Source organism: Tetrao urogallus, assembly GCF_951394365.1.
Source record: "Tetrao urogallus genome assembly, chromosome: 1".
In the NCBI taxonomy this organism is placed as follows: Eukaryota; Metazoa; Chordata; class Aves; order Galliformes; family Phasianidae; genus Tetrao; species Tetrao urogallus.
In genome coordinates this window covers 1,587,990-1,601,617 of record NC_136813.1, presented here as the reverse complement: position 1 = coordinate 1,601,617, position 13,628 = coordinate 1,587,990, and the positions used below count along the sequence as shown (strand labels likewise).

Below are 13,628 nucleotides of genomic sequence, written 5' to 3'. Positions count from 1 at the left end.
CAGCAGCCCAAAGCACTGGGGTACTCACACCAGGATTTCCACTCTGCCTTTCTCAAAGCTTTCAGCCTCTGGAGGGTGAGCTGCTCTCTTCTGGGAAGGCCCAAAAATATTTGGGGTGGGAGAAGAAGGGAGGTGAGGTGCAGCCCCACTGAACCTCGTGGCAAATAAGCTGTAAAAATGGACTCAAATCCTCTCTTGGTTTGGAAGAGAAAGTTGAGATTTCTGTAGGTCTTCTACAGACCCCAGATATAGCAAGGAAATGGCTCATTTCCTGATGAAATGCATCAGAAAATACATCTTTTTCTAATCTCCTCTAAGCATCCAAAAGTAAGGCTGAAATTCAATTAGAGCATACCTACCCAACAGATGGCGTGATCAGGTGGTCTCAGCCTAAATTAAAGCAGCTCTAGAATCACAGAATGGTTTGGGTTGGAAGGACCTTAAAGATCACCCAGTTCCAACCTCCCTGCCTTAGGCATTCAGAAATACAAGGAGAAGAGCAGAAACTTGGGTGCTGTAACCTCTTCCACTTTGTGTCCACGTGGATACCTACAAGCAGCAGCTCCCTTCCCCTACAAAGACAGGCTGAGGGAGCTGGGCTTGTTCAGCATGGAGAAGAGAAGCTGCGGGGTGACCTCAGTGCAGCCTGCAGTGCCTCAAGGGAGCCTGCAGACAGGAGGGGAGGCAGCTCTGTGAAAGGGGAGATGGCAGCAGAACAAGGGGAAATGGTTTGGAGTTGAGGGAGGGCAGCTGGAGGTTGGATGTCAGGGGGAAGTTGTTTAGAGAGAGAGTGGTGAGGTGCTGGAACAGCTGCCCAGAGAGGCTGTGATGCCCCGTCCATCCCTGGAGGTGTTGGAGGCCAGGTTGGATGGGGCCCTGGGCAGCCTGGGCTGCTGTGAGATGGGGAGGTTGGTGGCCCTGCATTGGTGGGGGTTTGGAGCTTCGTGATCCTTGAGCTCCCTTCCAACCCAAGGCATTCTGTGATTGTTTTGCTGGAGCAGCCAAACTCTGATCCCACATTTCAGCACTGCAATGCACAGAGCCAGGGCTGGGGGAAGGAGCAGACAGGTGGTCTGGAGCTCAGTGCAAGCAGGGATGATCAGTATTCCTGTGCTCACACGGAGCTGTCAGGCTGTAGCTCTGCAAACAGCTTTTGTCTCTGCTTCCTGAAGTGCTGACAGCTTGCCACACTTTCAGGCTTTACTTTCTCTCCCTGCTTCAGTGCACCATTCTGGGAAATTCCCCAAACTCTGCGCTTCCTGCTTTCAAGGCACAGTGATTTCTCCCTTTCCAAATGATCTGGCTTGAGGGATCCAGGGAGAAGCGTGTGTCTTTTTATGGTGTGAAAGGCAAATCTGAAATCAAGGGGTAACTTTGCATACGCTGCCTGACAGATGGCTCCAACCTTCCTCCCTCTGCTGAGTTTTTTTTGTTATGCTGCAATTGTTCAGCTGCTCAGGGAAGCTCATCCTTAACTTCCCAGTGTTCTGAGGCTCCATTCATGTTGGCAGAGCTCTGATCTTTGCAGCTGTATGAGAACACGATGTTCCAGCCTTCAGCTGCAGAAAAGAGCACGACAGTGCCTTCCACAGCAGCAGCATCTGGGAGAATTTGGGTTGCAATGATGGGGAAGTGGTTTGGAGTCTTTTGTCCTGGGAGGAGAGGGGCTTCTCGTTGCAGCAGAATCCCTGCTGGCATCACCTTGCTCAGACTGACAGAAGAACCAGTTGCAGATTTCGAGATTCTATATTTCTAAGCCTCTTTGAATTCTAAGCCTCCAATTCTAGATCTGAGCAGTTCTGTCTAAGGAAGCAATTCAGGTTATCATTATTAACTTAAGACACTTCTGTAGGCTGAAACAGTCATGTTGACAAACCAAAAGCAAAACATGCCAAAAAAGGAGAACTGAGAAACCAAATTTCACTGTGGACCCCTTTCATTCACAATACAAAGGAGTCAGACACAAAGGTATGTATTTGTCCTTGTTAAGATTCACAGAAGAGATGCTTCACAACGATGGAAATTTCTCCTTGTCAGGACAGAGCTCACAAAGTCAACTTTCTGGAGGCTCGAGCAGCTGAGGAAGATCAGCCTTGCATTCCCAGGGATGGCTCTGGAATGGACAGAGTGTTCTCCAGCACCTCAGCTCACCTGGGCCCGCAGCTCTTCGAGTTCAGGTCGGGATTTCAGTCGGCTCTTGAAGTCAGTTTCCGTGTGCTGTAGAGAGGAAAAGAAAAAGCACATCAAAAATCACCTCGAGTACTTTCCAAATCAAGAGAAAGATAAACCCTCCCTCAAAGTGCATCACTGAAAAGTGAAAGATTGAAACGTCAGCTGAACCAAGGTAGTGGGACTCCTTTGCGGCCCCAGTTCAGCCTTGGAGGCTCCTCCTCACCGCTGCAGTTTGGATGCGAGTATTTCTGATAAAAAATAACACAGAAAACTGGGAGCAAGCCATAGAACCATAAAGCCATGTGTTAAATGCAGCTATCAAACCAATGTCTTTGAGTGAGAAATTACTTTCTGAAAGACTGAGCATTGGCACTGTGCTCGGGAAGTTGGACAGCCCCAGCTCTGCCACTGCCTGTCAGCTCTGCATCCACGTCCTTACAGAGCCCTGCCACTTCCTCCAGAGCTTTGTAGGGCATCCCAGAGCTTTAATCTCTCTCTGTGTTGCCAGCCTTACAGAGCCAGCTCAGGTCTTTCCCCTGGGCACCCTGCATCAGACTGCAATGACTTTGCAAATGGCACAATGTCACAGTTCTCCCTCCGGAGACAAAGCTATCAGATGGCAGTCCTAAGACTGCAACCAAAGCAAAGGAGATTACTGGACTCAAGAGACCTCCTCCTATATTCCTTGTGTTTTTGCAAAGCTGGAGATAACTAAATGTTCTACAAAGGCCTTGTAAGAAACCAGCTTTTACATTTGAATTCAGTGTGCTGCCTTCCCTTTCCAGCTGTAAAATCTTTTTATTCCCTGAATTAAAGAGGTTTCCTGGAACTGTTTCATCTAAACATAAAGCAGCATAAAGTACCTCCTTATGCCTGGTGCAGTAAGAGTCCTGTTTAGGGACTGTAATTCTGTCCTGAAGTCCTCAGTGCTGAGAAAACTGTTAGTGGTTTCTGCAGAAACAAGCAGAACCCTTCCCAGAGCAAATCCCATCAGAACAGAACGCAGTATTTGGTTTTCTAGTCCCAGCTTTGCTACCAACTCCATGAAATTCCTGGTGACTCCCAGGTAAGAGGTTGTAAGGCACTGTCAAAGAAGAGTATTCCCTTCTGAGTCACAGGGAATCCACAGGAGCAGAGGAAAGCAACTTGCCATCATCTCCTACAGATCTATGGGCCTGGCTGGGCAGATACCCTCTGTGGCACTAATTATAAAAGGATAAGTGGGAAATAAAACCCCCATTAAGTATTAAAAGGAATGGTGTTTGACAGACCAAGCTGGTTCTGGGAGATGCTGGGTGTCCATAGCTCTACAGCAGACACAGGCAGCCTCAGGACCAGGTCCCTGTGCTTTTCAAAGCAAATTCACATCATGCATCATACCTGCCTTCTAAATGCAAACACACGGGTAAAATTAAGCATACCTCTTTCATTAACAGATGGACCCCTTCAGGCTGATTGCTCTGAATAATTTCCAAGAATATTGGAGCAAACGTTGAGCTCAATCTGCTGATCTGAAAGAAGAAAGAAAGTGCTTCAGGAGCAGAACAAATGCAAAACAGACTTGTTTTACTAATGGCACAGAGAAAGAATCCATTTCAGTATGAGCCCAGGGCACCCAACTCCCTCATTAGAGAAGCACTCAGCTTTGTGTGCACACCTCATGTGCAGCACAGTCCAGAGCTGTTGGTTTGGTTCTCTTTCATTTAGGTGAGACTCTACACAAAAGCTGTCATGGCAAACTTGCAAGCCCTGGTGTTAACCTTGCACCAAATCTCCCTAGAAAAACAGTCTGTGTTAAGGCTTAGAATAATTCAGCAGATACTCAGCATGCAGCAGAGGAACATGCTATATGTATGCAGTAGTGAAATGTCATGAGAAACACCTACTTAACTAGCTGTACAATTTTGAAACCAGCTGATACTGAAAGTATTTCCACATTTCATGGAGTTTGTTCAATTGTTCGTCCTCAAACATGGCATCTCTACTCTTTGTATTCTGCAGAACACAGACAATAAATTGGGTGAAATAGAATCACGGAATGACAGAACGGCCTGGGTTGCAAAGGAGCACAGCGCTCATCCAGCTCCAAGCCCTGCTGTGTGCAGGTCGCCAAGCAGCAGCCCAGGCTGCCCAGAGCCACATCCAGCCTGGCCTCCAATGCCTGCAGGGATGGATGGGGCATCCACAGCCTCCTTGGGCAACCTGTGCCAGTGCCTCACCACCCTCTGCCTCCAAAACTTCCTCCTCATATCCAACCTAAACCTCCCCTGTCTCACTTTAAAACCATTCCCCTTGTCCTGTCACCCTCGTAAACAGTCGTTTTCCCTCCTGTCTGCAGGCTCCCTTCAGGCACTGCAGGCTGCACTGAGGTCACCCCGCAGCTTCTCTTCTCCATGCTGAACAAGCCCAGCTCCCTCAGCCTGTCTTTGTAGGGAGGTGCTGCAGCCCTCTGCTCATCTCTGTGGCTCCTCTGCACCCTCTCCAACAGCTCCCTGCCTTTCTTGTATTGGGTCCCCAGCCCTGGACGCAGTGCTGCAGATGGGGCCTCACGAGGGCAGAGCAGAGAGGGACAATCCCCTCCCTGTCCCTGCTGGCCACCCCTCTTTATGACGATCCAGGAACCACTTCTCTACCTTCTACTTCATGAGTAGCCTTTAGCTAGAAATCTAATTAGATTCCTTAGTGCTTCAGGCACAAATTACACCTTTCAGTTGTTTAAGGGACTTAACTCCTCTCGTTAAAGTGTCTGAGATAGGAAGTGCTGCACAAGAGCTCCAGCACTATCAGCAACCAGCAGCTCATACCTGGACAACCCTCTGGTGGGTGGTGAGGACTGCATCCAGCTGCATTTTGGAGCCTCGCTCTTCCAAGAACAGCACTTCGTTGGTTTTGGTGGGCATCGCGTAGCTGCAGGAAGCACAGTCAGTGCTCAGGATGGGGAGGAGAGATTGGCACTACTTTACAGGAACAAATCAACTTCCAGCAGCAGAGAATGCGGAAGGAGATTAACTTTTCATGAGAAATTAATTATGCAAACAATGTATCTTGCAAATCAAGCACTGGCAGAAGCTGGGAGCATTACTGGAAAGAGATAAGGGAGAACCTTGCAGCACTGCAGCTCTTTTAGCGACACAGAATCATATGCAAGCTCAAAAAGAGAACTTTTAAGTCCTGTATAGTTGAAGGAGAGCTTTAAAGCAAAAGTTCTTATTTACTTTGCAATCATCTTTCTACTCCCAGTAGGAACAGAGCTGACAACACTGCTGCAACACTCAAAGGACATTATTTTCACCTCTGTGCTTTAACAGGGGTGCAGAGACTGGATCAGACCCCCAAATTAATGCAGATACCTCAGCTTCCCTACCTGATGTTCAAAATATCAATAGCAACAGGCTGCATCCTGCTGCCCAACAGCCCCAGGCTGTGGGGTTGCTCTACAAATGCTTTCAAGCACGCTGCTGCTGACAGCACTCCCATTGCTCAGTGTCTCTGGGTATCCTTCTTGAAACAGACACCTATCAGCTGCTGTTATGTCACAGCTTTTGGTGCAAAAACATCACAGAGGGACTAAAATGACCTACAAAGGATTTCAGATCTGTGGCTGACTGTTCAAAGTGCACGAACGTAAAGAAAATGGCTTTGGATGGGTTTTACCAGCCTCAAGCTGGGACCAGTGACAACAAAGGTACACCTACAGCTGTTTCAGACAAACACCAGTAAGTATTTTCACTTCCTTACAGCACTGTAGTGATTCCAGCTCCTCAGATGCACTGCTGAAGCCAAGAAGCTCTGTCTCAATCCTCAGAATCATTTAAATCAGCAGCACTTAGGCCTGCATTCCTGGACACAACATCCACAGCCTTTAGGCTTTTTCCCCCCCAAAGGAAGAAAAGGTAACAGCTATTTTCCCTTGAGATCCGTTCAGTCATAGCCCAAGCAATTCCACTACAGCCTCACACATCCCAAGCTGTAGACAAACAAGCTAAAAGAGAGCACCAAGAGAACAACTCCCATATGATGGAAGATTGGGATTTTAAGTGAGCTTCTGTCAGAGATTATATCATGCCCTTTACTCAAGCTATCCTCAGTGACAAGCCTCACACAGCCTACTGTAAACTGATTGCAATGGATGACAAACACACAGAGCTGTGTTCTTTATACCTTTCATTCACTCTAATGGACAACTGGTTGCAGAGTTTATGCACATACTGAGCAAAGTGCTCCACGAGACACATATCATAGGAAGTCATCTGGATGTTAATATCTCCGTACTCATGTTCAGTCCCAACATTTATCTCTTTCATCTGTATTCTATCCCTTTTTCTCTTTGGAACCTGTATTAAAAGAAAGAAAAGAAAGCTTTTTTTTTTCCCCCCAGTGCAGCTGGAAATACAAGACATTAACTGTTGCTTAACACAGGAGGTTGAGTTAGCATACTCTCATTTGTCAAAGGTTTGCTGAACCACGTTGAGCACATCACAGCCCATCTGTGCTCATTTTCCCTGCCTTTGAAACTGGGATGACATTATCTTAGCAGATGTTCAGAAGTTGAGCAGCTCAGTTCTTGGATGGCAGCACTACAGAAGTGGCACACACAAAAAAAATACACACATGCCATGATTAATTCCTTGCAGAAGAAACCAACGAGTGGAAATCAACCTGCTTTCAATCCAAGCCCCTGCCTTCGAGGCAGCTGTCTGGATGAGTTATTGTTTCTTCATTTTGCAAAAATTGTCTTCTCTCCCAATTCCAGAGAATGTGGAAAACTTAAATGCAAATACGACCTGCTCACAGCGTTCAGCAATCATCTGAAGGTGCTCTGTCAAATGCATCATTAGGAAGAGATTCCTCCCTCCCAAACGACTGAGATTAAACAAGAATGTACTGGACAAAATAGATACATATATTTCTGCAGTGTTGGACTTCATGTGACATAACATTCTCTACTGAGAGAATCAGCAGTAAACCATCACCTGCTCGCTTTTTAACAAGGTTCATCAGCCACAGAATTAATAACACCAATGCTTGAGTCAGACTGTACACGGATGGGTCAGCTGGAAGGTCTTTGTGCCTACCTCCTTTGGGAGCAGATGTTTATACTTCCCAATGCCATGCGTGGGACGGGATCTGTAGAGTCTGTGGTAACTCACAAGTGCATCACCTGAAAAGGAAAGCAGAGCAACCACGTATGCCATTCAGCTGAAAACATCTTTTAACAAACAGCTACTGGTGCTTTGAGAGCCCAGAATCTGTGCTGAGGGCATGAATTTGTCTTTAGTTGTTTGGGGGAAGCTTCAGCAGCTTCACTGAGCTGCCTGCATATCCCATCCAGCATGCTACAATACCAAGCTGGTTAGTGGTGAGCAACAGGAAGGGAGAAAAGAGATTAAAAGTGACTCATCTCCCAGGTAAATTCTCAGCCAAACAACAACAAAAGAGCAGTGCATGGTGAGGGTATTGATGAAACCTTACATCTGTCTCCTCTCACGTGACAGCAGTGATGCTATTATGATGGATCTGAGCCTCACTTCATTTTAAATTCAGCCCTGTTCAAATATGCATGCGCTAGGAAGTCAAATCAAAATGGCATCGGATTTATTTACACTTCTTTCTCCAGAGTCAAATGAAACCCTCAACAGCTTTCACTTTAATAAGCGAACCTCAGAACAGCAAAGAGAAACTGAACAGCAAGGACCTAAGCTGCACAGATGCTTCCATATCAAAATCAAATTGCTACAGAGGACTCCACCAGCTCAATAAATGTTAAAGTGGGACCTCACTCTGACATAGGTAAATTCCTGGATAGTAATACAGCCAGCAGGCTCTGCATGGTGTCAGCATAAAGCCACGAACAGAAGTATCAGCTCAACCAGGAACGTGGAAGCAGGAGAAAAAAATAGGCAAAAAAGGCACAGGGGTAACAGCATGGATTCTGGCTACATAACCAGCCCAACTGTGACTGAAAGACATTCAAAAGGAAACAGGAATGCTCAAATGTAAAGTATTTATTTAGGGTAGATAAAATTTTGGCTTGCATGCAGTCAACAAGAAGCCTTACCTGCAGCACACAGACGATTTTCTCTGGGTGTTGCTGCTCTGTAGAAAAGAAGATTATTGTTAAAACTCCAATTTCACACAGCTGTGGAAATGTTACACATGTGGCCAAACCGCCTGAACGAAGGCTCGCATCCTCATGTCCCTCAGCCACAGATGAGATTCCATGATTGAGGAGACTCTCTCCTCAAACTTCAGCCTTTCAGCTCCCAGACATCAGATCCAAGCCTTCCCTCCTCAATTTAAAGCCTTTCCTCAGCAAGAATTACTTGTTAAACTGTATGGTTTCTGACACAGCCTGTGGAGGCGACCAAGTGTTCTTAACGCTTCATACTGTGTTGTATTGAATGGAGTTGATTTCTATGACTCACCGGCTGAGAGCAAACACTTGCTTTAGCAATGTTCCCTTTTTCAAGCACAGCACCTGTAACACATAACCACCAGGTGAACATTTAGTGAGTTTTTACTGGTGTTTCCCAGAATACACCCATAGAAACGACACCTGAGAGCTTCTGATTGCACCCCAAGCCCTCTGATCTGTTCACAGCCTCTCCACACTGTTACATTCCAGAAAACTGCCACAACAAAGAGACAAGTGACAAAAGGATGAGGATGACTACAATCACCTTCTCCTGACACCCTCACTCTGGAGCAGTGACAACACCATTCCAACAACCACTGAAAGGCTGAAGGAACTGACCTTCTTCAACTTGGAGAAGAGAAGGATATGGGGAGACCTCATGGTGGCCTTCCTGTACTTGAAGGGAGCAGATAAACAGGAGGGGGAACGGCTGTGTGTGAGGATGGGTGGTGACAGGACAAGGGAAATGGCTTTAAAGTGAGACAGGGGAGGTTTGGGTTGGATGTGAGGAGGAAGTTTTGGAGGCAGAGGGTGGTGAGGCACTGGCACAGGTTGCCCAAGGAGGCTGTGGATGCCCCATCCCTGCAGGCATTGGAGGCCAGGCTGGATGTGGCTCTGGGCAGCCTGGGCTGCTGCTTGGCGACCTGCACACAGCAGGGCTTGGAGCTGGATGAGCGCTGTGCTCCTCTGCAATCCAGGCCATTCTATGATTCTACGATGCATCAACCACTCAGGTGCAGAGAAACAGGGAGCTCTGCTTTACCATTACTACCACCCTGCAGGCTGCATCATTAGGAGAGGGCTAATTACACATCTCCTCATCTCATAACCAGAGAAATAAAGGCTGGGAAGAACCTGAGGTGGTGATGGGATGGGGGCTGCCATGGCCATGGTGTCAGTGGTTCATCCTTGGGTGTCCAGGGAGGAATAAAGATCTCTGCCCCATCCACAGGCTGCAAGGAAGGCCACCGGGGTACCCGAAGCTGGTTGTCTCCATATCCGTCAGAACTGGGCCACAACTGCCAGACCACCCCCAGCACCAAAAAGGGGCAGGGACCGTCCCGATGCCAGCACCGACCCTATTCTGCCCCTCTCCTTCACAGCATGGCACCAGGGCCAGGTCTGGGCCTCTCTTCCCCGTTCTCTCCCCTCCTACCAGAGCAGCGTCCTCCACACCCACCCCTTCCCCTTCTCCCCCTGCCCCGCCGTTACCGCCGCGCTCATCGCTCCTCAGGGCCGCAGAGCCGCAAGGCCGTGTCCGTCGCTCACAGCGCTCCCCCGGCGGTGCACCCCCAACACCGCTCCGCCGCGCCCCGCAGCCCGCGCCCCGCGTTCCGCCCCCACCTCCCAACAGGAACCGGGAGGGCAATGGGGCATAACCACTGCAGCTGGGGTTGGGGAGGGGTGGCCAGCAGGGACAGGGAGGTGATTGTCCCTCTCTGCTCTGCTCTCGTGAGGCCCCATCTGCAGCACTGCAACCAGGGCTGGAGCCCCCAGTACAAGACAGACAGGGAGCTGTTGGAGAGGGTGCAGAGGAGCCACAGAGATGAGCAGAGGGTTACAGCACCTCCCTACAAAGACAGGCTGAGGGAGCTGGGCTTGTTCAGCATGGAGAAGAGAAGCTGTGGGGTGACCTCAGTGCAGCCTGCAGTGCCTCAAGGGAGCCTGCAGACAGGAGGGGAGTCAGCTCTGTGAAAGGGGAGATGGCAGCAGGACAAGGGGAAATGGTTTGGAGTTGAGGGAGGGCAGCTGGAGGTTGGATGTCAGGGGGAAGTTGTGTGCTGTGAGAGAAGTGAGGTGCTGGAACAGCTGCCCAGAGAGGCTGTGATGCCCCGTCCATCCCTGGGGGTGTTCAAGGCCAGGTTGGATGGGGCCCTGGGCAGCCTGGGCTGCTGTGAGATGGGGAGGTTGGTGACCCTGCATTGGTGGGGGGTTGGAGCTTCGTGATCCTTGAGCTCCCTTCCAATGTAGGCTATTCTGTGATTCTATGATTCTATGTGAGGGGGGCTGACTTCTTACACAGATAGACAGGGATAGGATAAGGGCGAATGGATATAACCAGAAAGAAGGGAGGCTTAGGTTAGATGTTAGGATGAAATTCTTCACTCAGAGGGTGGTGGGAGAACAGGCTGCCCAGAGATGCTGTCAATGCCCCATCCCTTTAGGTGTTCCAGGGCAAGCTTGAGAGTTTCCTGGTCAGCCTGATCTAGTGGTTGGCAATTCTGCTCACAGCAGAGGGGTTGGAACTAGATGATCTTTGAGGTCCCTTCCAACCCAAGTCATTCTGTGATTCTGTGATCTTCTGGGAGGGGTAGGGAGGGGTGCATCAGGGAAACAAGGCGGTATCGCAGCCAAGGGTGAGCAAGGGTGAGTCCATGGAACTGCTGAGCTGTCAGCATCACCTCTGTACTGGGGGCAGATCATGGAATGTATGGTTAGAATGACAGCATGGCTGGGTTGGAAGGGAGCGTAATTCCCTCCCATCTCCACCCTCTACTGTGGGCTGACTGCCCCCCAGCTCAGGCTGCTCAGTGCCCATCCATGGCCTCGTCACCCCTAGGGATGGGGGCACCCATAGTTCTGAAGCTCTGGGTAGCAGAGCTGGGGCCTCGCTGCCTCTGAGGAAAGAATTTCATGGAATCATAGGATGATAGAATGGCCTGGGTTGCAAAGGACCACAATGGTCATCTAGTTTCAAGCCCCTGCTATGTGCAGGGCTGCCAATCAGCAGACCAGGCTGCCTAGAGCCACATCCAGCCTGACCTTGAATGCCTCCAGGGATGGGGGTTTCCTGCTCGCAATCTAAATTGCCCACCTTTTAGTTTAAAGCCATTCCCTTTCTATCAGATTGTGTGAAAAGTTTATCTCTCTCCCATTTATCAGCTCTCTTCAGGCACTGGAAGGCCTCAGTGAGGTCTCCTCGCAGCCTTCCCTTCTCCAGGCTGAACACCCCCAGCTCCTTCAGCCTGTCTCCATAGAGAGGAGCTCCATCCTCTGAGCATCCCCATGCCCTCCTCTGGACCCCCTCCCACTTTTCCAGTGTGTCCAGGTCCCTCTGAACGCTGCCCCCTCCATCTCTCGTCTCAACTGCGCCACTCAGCTTAGTGTCATTTATCAGCAGCTGAGGAGGCTCTCAATCGTGCTGTGACATTGAAAATGCTGTTACAGAGCACTGGTCCCAAGGCGGAGCCCTGTTGTAATGCGCTGGAATAGGGAGTGGGGGTCACCGTCCCTGGAGGTGCTTCGTGGGGATGTGGCACTGAGAGACACGGGCAGTGGGCATGGTGGGGATGGGTTGGGGATCTCAAAGGTCTTTTCCAGCCGTTATGATACTCTGACACAACACGCCATAACTGTTTGCACACCGCAGGAGTACGCAGGGGCTGAACGAATTCAGACTAACGTCGCTCCTCGACCCCCACAGCCGGGACGTCGCGACGTGGCGCCGCACGCCACTCACCGCCCGCCCTCCGCGAACCGATTGGTTTTCTGCCTCCCTTCTCGCTACCTGATTGGTCTTCCTCTCTCCCTCTTCGCAAGCTGATTGGTTCTCCTTTTCGTCCATCAAACCGGCGAGGCGCCATGTTGAGCGTGGCTGCGCGGTTCCTGCCTCGCGGCGGCCATGTTACCCGCAGCACTGTGGGGGCTGTGAGGAGGGCGGGTGGTTGGCGGAGCTCAGCGCTGACCGATCCAGTTCTAGGAGCTCTCGGCCGGTATAACGCTGACCCTGTCGGCTGTAGGATCGGTGCAGGGACCCGGCAGGGGCTCATCAGCCCCGTGCTCCATCCTGGAGCCTGAGAAAGGGACATGGGTCCAGTCCCAGCCTAAGAGAAGCTGAGAGAAACGGTGCTAAAGCCGCCCTGCTGCGTGGCCCGAGCACTGCAAGTGGTATTTGTTACGTGCACAAGTGGTTTCAGGGGCAGGACTGGACCTTAGCCCTCAGCAAACATCCACGTTGCTGTTCTGGGGTCAGCTGAGTTTCTGCTGCCAGTGGCTTGGAAACGAGGGAAGGTTTCAGTATGAGGCACTCAGGCCCTGCTGCAGGCAGGCGTTCAGCTGCTGGGAAAAGTGAACACAAACTGCTGTTGTTTGTTTTGTTTTGTTTAAGGCTGGCTGTAAATCCTTGCTGCCAGCACTCTGACAACAGTTTGTATCTCTGTGGCTGCTTCTTAAAGTAGCTTAAATGGAAATGCTGTAGGAATGATGGACTGGATGAGGAGCTACGAGATAAGGTTTAGTGGCTTATGGTAGTATTGGTAATGGGAGGATGGTTGGACTAGATGATCTTGTAGGTCCTTTCCAACATTGTAATTCTATGATCCTATGAAAGAAGGAGCCTTCCCTGGTAGGTAATGTGCTTCACACTGGGAGGTGAGGTAGGCAGCAATGTCTGCCTGGCACTCCTGGGTGGGAAGAGTTGGCTTTAACGTGGCCCTGTGCTACCAAACCCAGTAGTCTGGAGGTGGCTTAGGAACAGTCGTCCCTTCGCAAACTGCTCCTATCTCTGCCACTCTCCTTAATGTGCTGCCCTACCTCTTCTTTGTCAGGCCACCTCCAAACATAAGACTTGATTTCACCTATGCTTTTACTTGTGCCTTTCCTTCCTGGTCCCAGTTTCCCATTTTTTGGTGTCACAGGTGCTTCTGCTTCTAAGCCCCTACCTCAGAGCTACGCTTCATGAGCAGCAGCTGCCTGGCAGTGTGGTTTCAAATCAGAATTTAATGCAGTGCTGATTGATCACTGCTCTGATTGCTTCTGGCTGGAGCTGTCGGGGCTCATGATAGATTCTCTCGCTCTCTTTTTCCAGATCATCAGCGTTCATTGATATAGCAAGCCTCTCCACTGCTGACCAGACTCATACATTTGCCTCCTGCTTTGAGATCCACCCTGTCAGCCCCTGTACTGCCTTTCTGAGTGAGTGGAGCTTCTGACACTCCTGACACGCTGGATCTGCATCTCCATTGCAATCTAATGCATGAAGGGAAGACAAGAAAGGTGAGAGAACGAGGTCCATACAAGAACACAGCCCAGATGGGCTCTG

General features: G+C 49.8%; 1 protein-coding gene across 1 annotated transcript; it reads right to left on the bottom strand.

Annotated features, from left to right (window-relative positions):
* Window positions 1–2,142: 2,142 nt before the first annotated feature.
* Window positions 2,143–12,152, bottom strand: MRPL48 (mitochondrial ribosomal protein L48; the record flags this gene model as incomplete). The annotated part of the gene is given in 10 exon segments (XM_079545643.1): window positions 2,143–2,217; window positions 3,594–3,683; window positions 4,977–5,079; window positions 6,334–6,506; window positions 7,248–7,333; window positions 8,231–8,268; window positions 8,598–8,650; window positions 9,744–9,931; window positions 12,048–12,111; window positions 12,114–12,152. Coding segments are annotated over 10 exon segments (909 nt in total).
* Between the last annotated feature and the right edge of the window lie 1,476 nt (window positions 12,153–13,628).